General features: G+C 41.3%; 1 protein-coding gene across 6 annotated transcripts in view; it reads right to left on the bottom strand.

Annotated features, from left to right (window-relative positions):
* Nucleotides 1-4,358: 4,358 nt before the first annotated feature.
* qki2 (QKI, KH domain containing, RNA binding 2) overlaps nt 4,359-15,494 on the bottom strand; it is an 18,074-nt gene continuing 6,938 nt past the window's right edge. The window contains exons 4-9 of one of the 6 annotated variants that reach the window (XM_005725926.1): nt 12,140-12,283; nt 10,870-10,957; nt 10,358-10,642; nt 9,081-9,104; nt 8,338-8,415; nt 4,359-6,414 (exon numbers count right to left, since the gene is read on the bottom strand). In XM_005725926.1, coding sequence (XP_005725983.1) covers nt 6,392-6,414; nt 8,338-8,415; nt 9,081-9,104; nt 10,358-10,642; nt 10,870-10,957; nt 12,140-12,283 — 642 coding nt within the window. In that variant the 3' untranslated portion in view covers nt 4,359-6,391. Of the gene's footprint in view, nt 6,415-8,337; nt 9,105-9,641; nt 9,697-10,357; nt 10,643-10,869; nt 10,958-12,139; nt 12,284-15,494 lie in introns of those variants that run through there. The other 5 variants (XM_005725927.1, XM_005725928.1, XM_005725929.1 and 2 more) reach the window with 5 other exon arrangements.

Here is a 15,494-nt window from a genome sequence, read left to right as displayed (position 1 = left end):
ACGTCATCAAAAACCCACAGTAACTTGTGAAAAATGAGATAAAAAATCGGCTCAGACTTATTTTTAACACCAAAAGTTCGTACTACTGCGTATCTATTAGTGATAAGTCGACTAAAAAGTCTTTCTGATGTCGTTAATAAAACCACGGTTTTACGACAGTTCAACGGATCTGGGATCTGTTGACTTAACTGAAGGGCAAACTTGAGGAGTAGGCAGAGCATAAATAACTGACTGCAGGGTAGTTGTGGACACGAGATCCTTTTAACCCTTTATAGGGTATGGAAATTCAGAATTTCAACCCTATAGAGATCATATAATATAATAATATATGTAATATTCTGATAAATCAGAATTCTGATGAATCTGAATATTACATATACCAGTGACAGACTTTGTGATACTTTGTGAAACTACTCTAAGGTAGTAGTATCCAATAAGACAATGTGGTTATTATGGTATATAACATATTTACACACAAACCTGCATATCACCAGTCACAGCCAACTGCTTCATGGTACTTGGTGAAGCTGTTGTAATCTCAAGTACCGGTAAGATAATTTGGCAAATGATTTATACATTTCTTCAAATATTTAAGTTAATGTAAGTTCATTCACACAGTTTTGTCTAAACCCAAATATGTTATGTTATTCTCTTGCATAGTACTGAATGGGCAAGCTTCCATACAAGAGCCAAGTAGACCACTGCAAAAAGAAACAAGAAAAAAAATAGATCTACCAAAAACGAAATGATAAAATATTGACGCAGAAATTTTAAATATATAATACAAAGTGAAAAAACATTAGAACTACTGGTGGTACAGTTTTTTTCTTACATGTAATGAAATCAAAATTAAGTAAATCACAAATATTGAATTACTAAATCATTTTTAGCATTAATAAGACTAACAGGGAAAATAAACACCAATATATGCAACTTAAGTATAATAAAAACTGCTAAAAGGTTAAAAAAAAAACGTAAAATTACACATATTTAACTATTATAGCCTGAAAATGTCTGAAATACGAAATAAGTACAGTTCACAGATCCATCCGGTGTATGTCAAAAAATGTTCTTACCATTGCTTGCACTAGTTTCAGGTGAACAGGGCCTGTGATCAAATAAGGTGCCACCATTTTTATGCCACAAAAAATAGAACAACTTTACCACTGTTAGTTTCAATGTTATGACCGCAGGTGTGGGAGTTGGTAGGGGGTAGAAAAATTCAATTTCCTGAAAGAACACTGAGGTGTGAAATACCCCAGGTCACTGCTGATTGATTGCATGTAATAATGTCATTATCTGTCACATAGCCTGATCTTTGCTGATTGGCTAGGATAAATCCATATTGTTCTGCAGCCTCATGATTCCTTGCATAATAAAAGCAGATATAGAATGTTTTTAAGATAGAAACTGCATTGGTAGTACAAGAATATATTCCGTGTAAGTAAAAGTAATTATACGAAAATGTCAATAATGGTCAAATATGATAAAAAAAAAAGAGAAAGAGGAACAATCAAGTAATCTGTTTTAACATTCTGCTACTCCTGGTAATAATGATTATACAGTATAAACTGGTAAATATATAATATTGTTCTTGCACTTGAAAACAAGTTTGACTTCATGATTTTTCATAGTAAGTATCCATTGTCAGCTTCAAAAATGCTTTAATGAGCAATTTGCAAATATACCAACAATTATTTTATGTACAAAATACTCACGGCACACTTCTTTTTATTTAATGGGTATAAAAACTTGAACGTCTTAAAAATCCAATCATTACGCCTCATTGTCTGAGACTCATATCTATTGAATGAACCGATAACATCACCAGATGAAGTAGATGAATTTCAGATGTTTGACATATGGTGCAATAAAACAAATCAGATGTACAACAGATAACCCCATGATTATTAATCATTATTTAATTCTCATAGATTTACTGCAACTTTTACTTATTTTATTTCTAATCTAATCCTTCTACCAGAAGTTTGTGAAATTGTGAAAAAAAAATCCCCATCAAGACTCATTGTCTTAACTTTCTTGGAACTAGTCATTCAATCAGATAACGAATTGAGCTCTACTGCTGACGCATGCTGTGGGTTTTTATTTTCCTGTCTTTTAACTCCTTACCTGTTCGGTTTATTGCAAACATTTCGCGAGTAAAAGGTGCAATTCCTCACATTCGGCACAGGGTGGCAGCAGAGAGCCCACCGTACAGATGAAACCGGTTGCAGAGGGTCAAACCTGCTGGTTCTGGTCCTTTCGGTCCTCGCTCTAATTAGGCTTGATTTAATTAACTGATTAGGTTAAATTTGTTACCAGTCGTGGCACATACAAGTTAAATTTGCATGACGCCGTTTGCATTTACTTGAAGCAGGGAAGCAGAGCTGAGGAGGTAAAACAACTTCCACGACACCTGTTACACCTTTCAGGCCAGCTGGGTGCCCTACCTGTCGTGCAACACATGACGTGCACGTTCAGTGCAGCTCGGACCAGGCCATCTGCTGCTGGCCAAAGGGATGGAGGCACTGAAGGAATGTAGTGTGTTAAATTTCACGAATAACAGAGCATCTTATTTGGATTCTGCCATTGTATGTGTGTATTCAGAGGGGGCCAAGTGGAGCGATGAAGTTTGCCATTGTCGCCCAGTGTGGGTGTTTTCAGACTCTCTGGCATGATCTGTGAGTTAGTGTTCTCTGTGTTACTGCCCAGTGTGCCCACTGTCTTTCCCACAATGCCCCTTTCAGCCCTGGGCCTCTCCCCCCCTCTCTCTCTCAGATTGAGCTGCTACCCATTTTGTGTCTCTGGCTACTCATCATCATAGTCATCATCACCGTTGGACTACAAACCAAATTTTCAGTTGTGGGATAAAATAGCGGTGATGTCATCTTTGTTGTCTTTTTCAGTAAGTCTTGTTTTCGTCTCCTTCCTCTCCTCTCTTCTTCCTCTCCCTCTCTCTCTCTGTCTCTCTGAGCTCCCAAACACAAAAGACAGAGAGGCCACGACAGGACCCCAGTGTATGCTGGTTGCCAAGGATACAAGGAGACAGTGTTGGGTCTTTAAACTGCCTCAGAAGGGTGTGTGGAGTTAGGGGGAGTTGGCCTTATTTACATGGGAAGAGGACAAGAGAGGGAGAGAGAGGGGTTTGAAATACAGCTTTTAAGCAGCTTGTAGGAGTCCTCTGAATTTCAGCTAAAATCATTCCACCGCTCAGTCATCAAATATTTACCAAGCAGAGGAAATCAGGGGTTGTTCATTATGTGGAGAATGCTGTGCATACATAGCAATATAAATCAACCTGTCTTTCCTTCTCACTTTTTGCTCATTTTCTCACACACGCACACGCTAACACACTTTGATTGTAAGCTCTGGGAGCCCTGGGCCCCAGTGTTGGCAATGGGGAGCGCTGACTGCAGAATACATTACCAGATGCTTAAAGAGTGTTTCATACCAGAGAACAAGAATAAAAAAAAAGCACAAAAACTCAAGTGAAAACAGGAAAAACGAAGACAAGGGTACACACCCATCCAGACATGCACGCACCCCCACCCATCTCTATCCACACACACACACATTCTCTCTTCTCTTTTTTTCTCTCTTGCTATGTCCACTCAGTGCTTCCACTCTGCTTCTTCCTGTCCAGAGGATTGTCAGCAGCGGTCACATTATGTCCCCTCTCTCTCTCTCTCTGTGATCAGTGGGGTTGCCTCCACAGTGCAGGCTCAACTCCAAGCCTGAAGTTCAATATCAACCCCCCCCCCCCTCACCCCCCGACTCCACAATGAAAGCAGGAAGGGCAGGGAGAGGGCGAATGAGCCACCCACGGGTTCATTCACCACAGAAAAAACCCTCATGTGATTTTTTTTTTTTGCATGTGAGAAACTTTAAATCTGCAGTTTTAAAAAGAACTTTTACTTAACTACAGGTGTCGACAGGCTCAAATTTCTCAGTTTAAATGAAAACAAGCAATAGCTACCATGACACACAGCATGTGGGTTATTAGCTGTGGTTTTCTGAGGCTTCAGGGACGGACCGTGATCATGTGGAATATTTACTCTGCAGATGTTTAAGGGCGAGCTTGCACAATCAATTTCCCTTCAATTCCCCAGCCATCTCGTCCCCCAAACCTGAAACCCACACCCCCCCGGTTTTATTTTTTTTTCTGTTATACATGTGCATGCCTGTGAGAAACCATGGTGAGCTGGGTGTTTTCTTCTCTCTTATTACACACATCAATGTGTGTAATGTCCACTTAAATAACAGAGGAAGACAGAGAGCCAGAACACAGGAAGAAAAAAAAAAGGAGAAGTGGGAAAAACATGTTTTGGCCCTTTTCCCTCCTTTTTGTCTTTAAGTATCAGCTTGGGTTTTTTCCCCACCCCTTGTGAATCTGAGGAGTGTTTTGTGATTAGTATGCGGAAAGGAAGCCGATTTGCATAATTAAGTGCTACAGAGAAAAAGCAACAAAGTTTGTTAGTTTTACAACTATGAGTTTAATCGTTTACAAAGAGTTATTTCTGCTCAGAATACTTTAAAAGTTAAAAGATCATCGTTCAACACGTATCTTCCTGTTTTCATTTGAATTCTTTTTAGACACACATGTATTTTTTTTAAAAGGCAGAGACAGATACCATTAAAGAGGTTAATAATCACAGAAGTGGTAACAGTTAGTAACCTACACTTGGCACTGAAGAGTAGATTAATGTTGTACTACACTGTTAATTGTCACACTCATAGTATACAAAAAGGCACAGAAGGCAAGCAAAGGAGGCTCAAGTTAATACAGAGAACATCAGAGACTCCAGTTTATCAGGACATTGTGACATGATTACTTATGACACATGAAGGATAGTGATAGTTATCAAATTATTCTCCATAATAAGGCATAATGTTCTCATCTGAAAAGGTCATTTAATGTTATTTTCACGTACAAAATAGGATATAAAAATACATTATAAACTTGTTACAGATGTTACGAATGCATGTTTTCTCTTATATCAAGGCATCACTTGGCTTGTGTGTGTGTGCGCGTGTTTGTAAAACCGTACCACACCCTCGAAAAAAAAACAAAACAACACATGCAGAGACATAAGGACGACTTCATCTCCAGCAGCACAATCACCCGAAAGAAACAATAAAACAAAGACATAAAATGTAACACTGTTCTACGGAGGCGTCCGAACCTCGCATAAACATTTCAGACGTAGCTTCGATACTGCGCTGCACTTCCAATTCAAATGAGCCACCTTTTATTATTTTTATTTATTCTCTTGGCACCGTAATTTGAATTGAGAAGAGCCGTGGATGTAAAGTCGTAAAAATGGAGATGATATAATACCAAGCTGGGCACAATGCCATGATGCCATAGTAAAAGATTTAGGTGTAACATTGTTCCATTGCTCTCAATAAATAAAGGCACTGTTGTTCAAGCTCGCTGAATACTGTAGTGTGGAGAAAAAAAAGGCATCGTTGTGTAAGTCCTCGAGAATTTGACAAAAGGGGTTCAACCTTCCCTCCCCTTTATGTGTGTATTCATACTGCACAGGCTTGGCATTCGTCCTGTATGTGTCGTCTCAGTATAAAGACACGTTACCTATTAGGAAACACTCAGAGATACTTTGGCATTTTGGATTCCAGTTTGTTCTTTTTCCCCATCGAGCACCTGTCGCTTTATAATGAAAGAAGTTTTTTTTAAAAAGCTCCACGTTGGCATTTTATGTGTTACCAAGAGGAAGTAAGAGACATTTTTGACGGTACGTGCTGTGCAGTATCTGACCTGTCAAATGCATATCTGGAACCGTCTTTTTAAAAGGAAAGCATGACAATACGTGAGCATTTGTAAATGAATTATAAATGTTATAATGTGAATAAGGTAAGAGAGGTGCCCGCTGAGGAAAAAAATGTATCAAAACACCAACATATCTCCGTCAGTTTAGTATTTATGGAGGGTTTCTGTGCTGGATAAGTATCACCATTATCAGTTTAGTTACCATGTTATTATTATTGCATCAAATGGACTGAAGGCATGGCAGCTCAGAGAGACAGTGTGGCACAGCCGGGGGTTATTTAGGAGCCCTTCACCAGTTTGTGGCCCATCCTCAGTAAAGTCTACTGCTTAAGGTTGTAATTTCGACTGGCTTTGGGCTATCGGAAGAAGGCACGTTTGGTAAAGTTTGGGTTAGGACTCGGTGATGGGCGGGGTCCTGAGGTTTATTCCCATGATCGCTGTCGTCTGGTTGGTTGGTTAAACAGAAGCAGCTGGGTTGCTCCCAATGTTCTGGTCTCTGGTTGGCTGAGCTTGGGGGAGTGGCAGGGCCGCGGGCCAATGAGCGCGCCAGCGGGCAGAGATGGGTGGGTCATCAGTGGACGGAAAGGTCAGAAGGTCAAGGGGTCATGGGTTAGTTGCCGTGGCAGCTAGAGTTAGACGGACAGAGACGGACAGACGTGGAAAGGAAACAAAAAGGGCACATAAAAGGGGGGACATAAAAAGAAAAAAAGATAGAAGAGAGATTAGTGTCAGCTAGTGGCGTCGGGATGACAACAAGGCAGATCTACTGCAGTCACACAGCAGGAGGCGCATTACACAAGAGCTGCACAACACCTTCATGAGCTCCGCATAACCATTCGCGCAAACTTACATCAACCTCTGGGTGTTGACATAAGGAATGGCTGGTTAGCAATGCTCACATGTGCTCATGAATGCGTTAGCAGGGCTGAGGTTTAGGAGGCGCCCCTCCTGTCATGAGACTGCTGCTATAGTGATACTACTCATGCTAGCTGGGCTACGTCTAGCACAGACAGACAGTGAAACCATGGACAGAGAGGGAGACGGCATGGTTTCATGTGGGTGAGAGAGTGACCTTTATGTCCAAGGAAAAAAGTGCTCAGGCCTCAGAAAAACTTTCATTTACTCACAAGTGGAGCTCATGTTTAGCAGCAGGCATAAGATCTTGGTGATTAACTGATTATTGATTATGGTTTGATCCATTTGCTATGAAGTATTAGAAGAGCGCCTAAAAACTACAGTAAGCAAAGAGGCACCGTAAGAGACAGCGATGAGAGGTTAAGAGATGGTGATTTTAGAGGGACTTAAGAAACAGTTTCACAATAGACAAGTCTATCTGCAAGAATTTAGAGGCTTTGGTTTTCCTTAGAGATGTTGTTTTTTTTTCAATAGTCATCTTTATTGCCTTTTAGTGTTTTTTTGTCCATTGTGTACAACAAGAGCGCCACCGCTCACACACACATATATTGTAGCTAGCTAAGTCCATTTCTATTGCATAAAACAGTCACGAGGCCCGTGAATCGAGAAGGTCACCTCATCTTAAATACACAGAGCAAAACACTGCCTTCATTGCCACCTTCGCGGTGACTAAAACAGTAGTAGCTACACACTTTGAATAAAGTTTTACATGGAGACACTTCATCTATAAAAAGCATACCATAAAAACAAAAATAAAAATTTACAAACTAAAAAAAACCAAAAACAAACTACAAGTATTTCCAAGCGATCTTGTTCCATAAGCTTTATATAAGCACTTAAATCCTTACTTAAAATCCCTATATACAAATTTATTTTGCAGCTAAATACATGGTAACAGCACCACTCTGGCTAGGAAATAAATGAAAGATGTAAACAGCCCCAATGATAAAGTCCAGTGGGCGACCGATAAGACCACAAACAACAGTATTTCGTACAAAAGAGCTTGTAACACAGACTTCAGTAGTTATCACACGCTGTGTTTTAGTAGTAAAAACTAAAGATCGCCATGAATTGAAAGATCTTTAGAAGAAAGAAAATCCGTTTAAGTGTCATGTAGTAAGTGGGCGTAACACAGGATTTCATCAGTAATAAAAAAATATCTGTGGAATCTAGTGGAATGAAGTTGGGTATAAATATGTTTCCCACAGTATTTGCAGGGTCAAAAGTAGTACTGAAGAGATAAACAACAACAACAAAAAAAATAAAAGTTTCTGAGAGAGGACTCCGAATCCAGAGTCACAAGGACCGAGTCACATGAATGGAACGATCCATTCTAATTGAGAGGTTCCCGGCCTGAGAGCCATCCAGTTTAAGTTAACAGGCGAGCACAGATAACCGCTGCAGCTGTCACCCCTAACATGGTTCCTCCCAATCCGCTCACTTATTTCACTTTCACTGCAACAAATACTGTTTCACATTGTGACCTTTTCGCCTGACACAGTTACTTCTTATTTAGGCATGCCATATTACAGACACATGTAAACTGAAATTGGTCCATTGGTCTGCATGCACACACGCTAACACTCACACATACAGATACACATACACATAAAGTGGCTGGTGAGCTAACTAACCTCTGTCTGTGGTCACTACCCTTTGGTAAGGATGGATTCTCTTGTCGTGGCGTCGTACCTTAGTGGTCATGGCACCTGCTAACAGCCATTGGCATCGCCAAAACAGAACACAGAAGGTTACTCATCAGAAAGACATCAGACAGTCCACCCATGGCACCAACATCAGTGAAACCAGGAATTTACAAAGTGTTCAAGGCTGAGGGTGAAAATAAGTCAAACACATCTCGCTTCTAAGAGAGAGAATCTTTTGTTGTTTTGTGGTCTTCTGTTCTCTAAAGAAAATATTAAACCAAACCACTAATTTCTCATTAAGCTTCACTAGTAGATTCAACATCAGCTGTAAGCAAAGTCACTCTATATAGCTCTGTGATCAAAATAAGCTTTAACATAGGTTAAATCACAAACAGCAGCTCTAAAATATCTATGGGTTCACTAAAATAGGTTAAAAAATTACAAGCGGAAGCTGAACTATTAAAAAAAGTTAAATAGCTGTCACACCACAACACTAGTGTGCTAATACAAAGAGGAAATTAACAGGAATGGACACTTGACTACATAATGACTGTTGAGGAATCTGTCATCCTAAAGTATAAGCAAACTTTGCATGTTTGCTCTGTGGGATAAGTGTGTAGGAGGATGGGAGGGAGAGGAGGAGGAAAGGGGAGGAGGGGTCTCTGTAAGCCAGTCCGTGTGTGTGCTAGGAAGGGTTGCTATCGCTTAGCCTTTGGTTGGGAAAGCCATACCTGCAAAAACACAGGGAGAAGGGACTGTTAGCCCAGCAATGAGCTTCTGCATGCATCTATATATGCTGTGGATGTATTACAAGAACTGGATATGGTAACCAATTTGTCCCTGTGGCAAACTGGGCCCTTTAATTAAGTTAAACTGAAAACTTTGTCGCTAAAGTGCAGTGAATAAATAATTTATTCCTGCTTTTTATCTTTTGAAAGGGTTTAGAAACACAGTTATCATGATTTATCGTAGTTAACTGCCTTGAAATGCATCAAGATTGGTACAATTGCTGTATTGTAACTGTATAGTGATAGTGTCCAGTGGTGATTATAGAATCGTTTTAGCCCTTGGACAAAATTTCACAACAGGGCCTCTCCAACTAAATAATCTGATACAACACCAACAGCAGTCCTGTAAAACAAACAGGTAACACATTAATCTAATTTTTTATTTTTGCAACAGCACCAAGCTGACTGATTATGACGTTTTAATACTGTAACTATTAGCTTCTACGTTCATCTAGCCTGCAGGCTACATTAACAAGTAAATTGTAAACAGACTTCCCAACTCACATTCAACTGTCACGTCATGGCCAGCAGATCTGGACACACCAGGCTGCTCTGCTAGCTACGATAACAAATGGCAAACATCAAAGTAAACAAAACAAATTATTTGATGCTCGAGGAAGTTATGTTATTTAAGTGTCCGTTAACCAGCGTTAAAGCTAGACTAGCAATTAGCATTATATTCTGAGGGACACTTTCGTTGAGTCGTTAGTAGGTTTGTTTAAACAGATTCATGCGTGCCACAGTAGAAGGGGAGTGAGTGGAGTCAGGAGAGGCCCTGTTAGGGAGGTCAGGTCTCTCCTACTGTCATCATAAAGGATGCACATTTCCATTGCTGTAGTTTAAAGTTCGTCAGCCCTGGGGCCGGGAGCCCCAAGCAGCACCTCTGACAGCACTGCACGGTGAGCTACACTGTGATAATCTTATCTTTAAATTAAATGTAGTAAAATAATAATGTGCACTTTTATATGACTCTGCTAACCACAAACCTATACTGTAAATGTAGGTTTGGTGATGCTAGTGCAGAACTTTGCTGTGGCCCTGTTCAGTATTTCAGTGTGAAATTTTGGGGGTAAATGGGAAGGGCAAGGAAAAGAAACCCTTATGGAAGGATTTTCTTTTCTAATGTTTGGTAAGAAACTTTTATTGGAGTCCAGTATCCAGTTCTCATAATACATCCATTGACTACGCATGACAGTGCAGGACTTTCCATTTTTATATACCTAATACTCCAGTTGAGTCAATCGGGTATTCCAATATGGAGGGCGTGAGTGTGTAGGGATACTCATAGGGCGTGTAGATGATTCCAGATTCGGGCCCTTGCTGCACCAGCGCCGGATGTGGATTGGCTCCCGGCACGAGAGTGGAGCTCTGGATCTGACGGATCAGAGGCATGAGTGTAGGTGTGGTGACAGGGGCGGGGTTGCGCAGGGTGGGGGGCAGGACGGGCGTCGGGCCTGTGATGATCCGAGGCGCCTGAGGGGTCGCTAGAGGAAAGGCAGCGGTGGCTGTAAAGCACACAAACATACAATAATGAAAAATCTGAGCACACACCCACATGTGAGCGCACACAAAGTGCACATACAATAGACAGAGAAGAAGAAGGGAGAACAAACAGTCTATTTAAAAGGAGAAACAGAGGCATTGTTCATATATACAGTGGACTCCTGTACCAAGACCCTTCCTTTGTCACCCACCAACCCTCCTCCACATGTATCTATGATGTCATCCTTACGCGTCTTGACATTGGCGTCTCTGTAGGTCCCATTGAGAATGGCCAGCTCCATCAGCTGCATTTTCTTCAGGTTGTCCTCCCCCTCAGCCTACACCAGCACATGCAAGCAGAGCAGCACAATCAGCTTCCTTAGCCATGACTGTCACTGACCAATTCACAAGCAAATGAATGAACTTTTGTCAGATTCCCTTCAAGAAGTCATCAAATCTTACAGTATGCTAAATGTTTTCTAAAGGGAAAAACGTCGGGGATCTTAAACACTGCCTGTGACGAAGCCGAGCAGACCTTGAACATAGCCCCCACCACACAAGACGTATTCAGTGTCAGCGACGCTAGCTTCTTAGCTCTAGTTACAGCGTGGTGAAAAGCTTGACTGATTTACATTTCGAGAGGAAGGTCAGCTGGGTTAAACTAACACATATCATTGACGTTATCCTGCACACAAACACACATACATGCACAACCATAGATTAACAGGTGTTTTAGCTCCTTACTGCCTTCACACACTCCTCACATACTTTAAAGCTGAGGGCTGGCGTGTACCGTGCTGCGACTGAACGGGAAGTGACGGCTGATTGCTGCAATAGACCCCCCCCTCCCTCCCGCTGGGCTTTTCAATCTGTTTCTATTGTTGCAAATAATGCAGAGATGAAAAAGGAAAGGCTTTGTGATTTCGAAATATGTGCCTTTGTGGTTATGTGTCAAACACGGGATAATTTAGAGTATTGGTGTGTGTGTCCCTGTGTCTATATGCCCGTGTGTGCGCAATGTTCCAGTGTGATCACTGTGTACGTTTATGTGAGTCTGTAGGGGGGCAGTAGGTGGGCTGGGGAATGTGAGAAATGTTGAGGAGTGCAATCAAAATGTTCTCTTGTGTGGACAAAAAAAAAAAGAAGAAAAAACATGGAGAAAAAGGAATACTGTAGCCAGTAGTTGGGAATGAAGTGAGTTGTGAACGAGTGAAAGCAGTGATGGAGTGGGGAGAACGAGTGAACAGACTCTCCATTCATTCCCTCAGCCTTTCAAACAACCCGGGGTTTCCATGGAAACCCCTTTATGCGTGTTCCCTAATTACCCTAACCCTTTACACATACTCTGTCATACACACAGAGACGCACACAAAAAAAGGCACAAACACACACATATACACACACACTTTTGGTCTGACAATCCCCCTTCCCCCTTCCATGCATACCAACACAGCGAACTCTGATCCAGTCACACAGTTTTTCCCTCGGTTCTGTACGTAAAACGCTATACTGATACTCACAGCGGGCACGAGAAGTTTCTTGACCTCGTTGATGGCCCGCTGGAGTTTGATCTTGGCGCGGTTGTGTGTGTCCTCCACTGTGATCAGGACGTGGAGGTCCTCGCTGAGGTGCTCCCAGTTGGGCTTCCCTCGGTTCATCTCCTCCTGAAACACACAAACAGTTTAAGAAAAAAAAGCAGCTCTTTTTTGAATGCACCACACACAACCTCGGTCCTTTTGCTACGGAGAGGGAACAGGATTTTCACTTTTCTTTCTTCTTTGGCTCTGGTTCTGGTTCGCCCTCAAACTACACACAAGGCTCAAGGTTGTCTAATGCAACTCGGGAGGCGTATCAAACTCGTGGGACAACGTGCTGTTCTTCAGTGGTTACACAAGATTGGTGTTGCATTGAACTGAACTGAAGGTTTTGCACTCTCGAGTTTTTGTGTAACATCTCCCTAAATCTCTTTTGTCTTTAACACCTCCTTTCTTCCCTTCTCCCTGCTCTGTCACTTTGTTAAAACTGATAGTGAAATGACTAATAAATCAACGCTTATGAAGTCGTTGTCAAGTAAAACACCAACGACACTGCAGCTGATTGCATTTGTCGGTTTCCTGGTAAACCTGGTTACACACATGTTTTGGACGCATCTGTGTTCCAAATAGCTCCATTATCTGCTTTTGTGTGTTACAGATAATTCATAGTTTTCATGTGACACATCATTATACAAGGGCCCACCTGGAGGGCAACACAAAGCTTTCTTACACTGCCCGAGTTATTTTTTTTACCAGCTTTGTTTTGCCTAAATGCCCGATAGCCGGTTTTTCGGATGCACTAATGAGCTACTCGTTTTTTTCGCGACTGATAGGGAAGAGCAGAGTGCAGCTATGCAAACCAATTGATCACAGCAACTCTGTCAATGGTGGGTCATTAAAACCGACATCAGACATGGGTTTTGATTCAAAAACGTCATGTAACCTTTTCAAAATATTACTGCCTTGTTTTTAATGCCCCAGAACAATGACTCTCAATCTAACAACAACCAAGGAATCCATGTTAGATAGCATGCTTCCCTTAACTAGTCCTTACTATTGCTTTGACAAGGAACAAGTCCTTTTCCTGTCTCATCTCCCAAATGTCATAAATGTTGGCTCAGATTGAATAAACTGTACGTAAAACTGCTGTTCTTCCAAGAGAAGGTATAACCTACAACACATATGTAAAACACTGCAAATGCTGAGCTCTGGCACAGACTTCACAGCTTTTAGTGAAATGCTGTGACAGATGCAGTATATGGATTGCAGGTACCCAAAACTTGCAGTTTGTTTACACATCTTTTATTTTTTTGGGAAGATCATCTAAATATTTATGGCTCACAACAGATGGAAAAACCAACAGGCTTGTGTTGGAGTTTAATGGAGTGTGTCCAGTATGTTGGAACAGGCGCCAGTCATGTAACTGAAAACGGTGAATTGCAATTTCCTATCATGTAATTCAAGCAATTTGAAGAAAGTCTGTTTGGGAATAAGCTTGTTATCGTCAGCCTCACATGGACACCTGGGTTGGCAAAATCTGTTGGGTGATTCGGTCAGCCATACTAGCAAAAACATTACATTAAAACTTTATTTATTAAAAGAAAATACCAGAACTCTGACACTCCAAAGTTTTCTCTTTCTTTAGTGATGTAAATAAGTACATTCTGGAGATTTCCTCCTAAAAGCTGAACGCTGACCCCATTCTTTTAAAAATCTGCCAGACAAAGCAAGACATAGATCTTGGTTAATAATTTTCACATTTAATAAGTGATTCATTTAGAAAATGGATGATGAGCAGCATGAGATGTCATAAGACAAGGTGCGATTTCAGTTCAGCTCCACATGTAAGTCTATACTCACTCTGTGTGGATAAGAAATTAAGAGATTACAGTGGAGAGCCACAAACTCTTCACTTGCAACAATACTAGTGTACTTTTTAAGATTTACACAACTTATTTGCAGATACACATACTCTTTACTTTCACACAGCAGGTTCCTTCTCGTGTGTAGTAAGTATCTTTGCTGAACTTCCAACTATTTTTCAGACTTTGCAAATCCACCTATTGGACCAAATTAGATCCTTTGATGGACTGCTTCTGGCCCCCGGGCTGCATGTTTGATACCCTTGGTCTAGACTAAAATATCTGAGCAAAGGTTTCAGATTTTTCTTAGGCATTCATGGTTCACCAGAGATCTTTTCCACTCAACTCTGACAGGAACATTCTTGGTTTTCAACTAAATAAAACAACATGTGAATGGGACTGCTGTGGAAATTCACGTCCGCCCCCAGCATCAACCGCTACAGCTTTGCCTACAACTTTTCCTCCAGCAACTCTGTCAGTACAAATTTCCTTTTTTCAAATGCTTTGGTTTGCCATTGTTGTTGTTGATGTTAGCCTTAGCTTCAAGCACAGCGGTGCATAGAGGAGCAGCACATTGTTTGCAGCAACTTGAATAAACAAGCAGACACGACACTCGCAGTGTAGTGCAAGGGGAGGGAAACAAGCGATCTGGGTCGAGCCTAGAATAACAAAATCCGCCGAGTAACAAACCAAACAACAAAAGTTTGACAAAATGGCAAATTCGTGGCTTATGTGAGGAAACATTTCTTGACTATGCACAGTTTAGTTGCCAGGCTTGCTTCTTTCCTTTCAGTCTTCATGCCAAGATAAGTGAACCCTCTACAGTTTCAAATTTGTTATACAGAAATGAAAGTGATAGCAATCTCATCATCTAACTCCGAGGAAAGAATGAGCAAGCTTGTCCTTTAGAGCTAATCCTCTGAGTGAAGCTTCACACAACTTCTAACGCGACAGCAGAATCCTAATTTTGTTTTTCAGAATTGACTGCCAGATATTACAAATTATAAATAGACTATTTTCCCAGTGAAGATAACTGCGAGGTGCAGCTACAGTTAAAACAGAAATTCCGAGATCTCAGTGTGGCATTCCGGCAGATTGTGTCCTCTGTGGCTGTTTTGTCAAGTGAGATGTATCATTTTTGAAGAGCACTAAAAGTCAACATCTTTCTCCCTTCTCCCCCAGTTGCCTCCCACTGTGTCTCTGTTTTCCTTCCCTCTCTGTCTCTGTGTGTTTCTGTATGTGTGAGTCTCTGACTGAGGGGCGTGCAGGGTAGGGAATGTTCTGGAGAGAGAGAGAGAGAGTGACTGGGGAGGGGGGTGGAATGCTGGACTTGCTCCACCTGCCGTTTGGAAAGCTTGAGCTGACTCCGTCCAACAGCAGACACCAGGGGAGAGGAAGGGAGGACAGATGGACCGAACGCCAGGACAGGAAAGAAAAACGGAGCAGCAAAACTCAGTTTGAGAGAAGGAACAGACAGA

Source organism: Pundamilia nyererei, unplaced genomic scaffold, assembly GCF_000239375.1.
Source record: "Pundamilia nyererei isolate P.nyererei 1_Seehausen unplaced genomic scaffold, PunNye1.0 scaffold00017, whole genome shotgun sequence".
Classification (NCBI taxonomy): Eukaryota; Metazoa; Chordata; class Actinopteri; order Cichliformes; family Cichlidae; genus Pundamilia; species Pundamilia nyererei.
The sequence above is the reverse complement of the archived record's forward strand: the minus strand, read 5'-3'. Positions and strand labels throughout refer to the sequence as shown.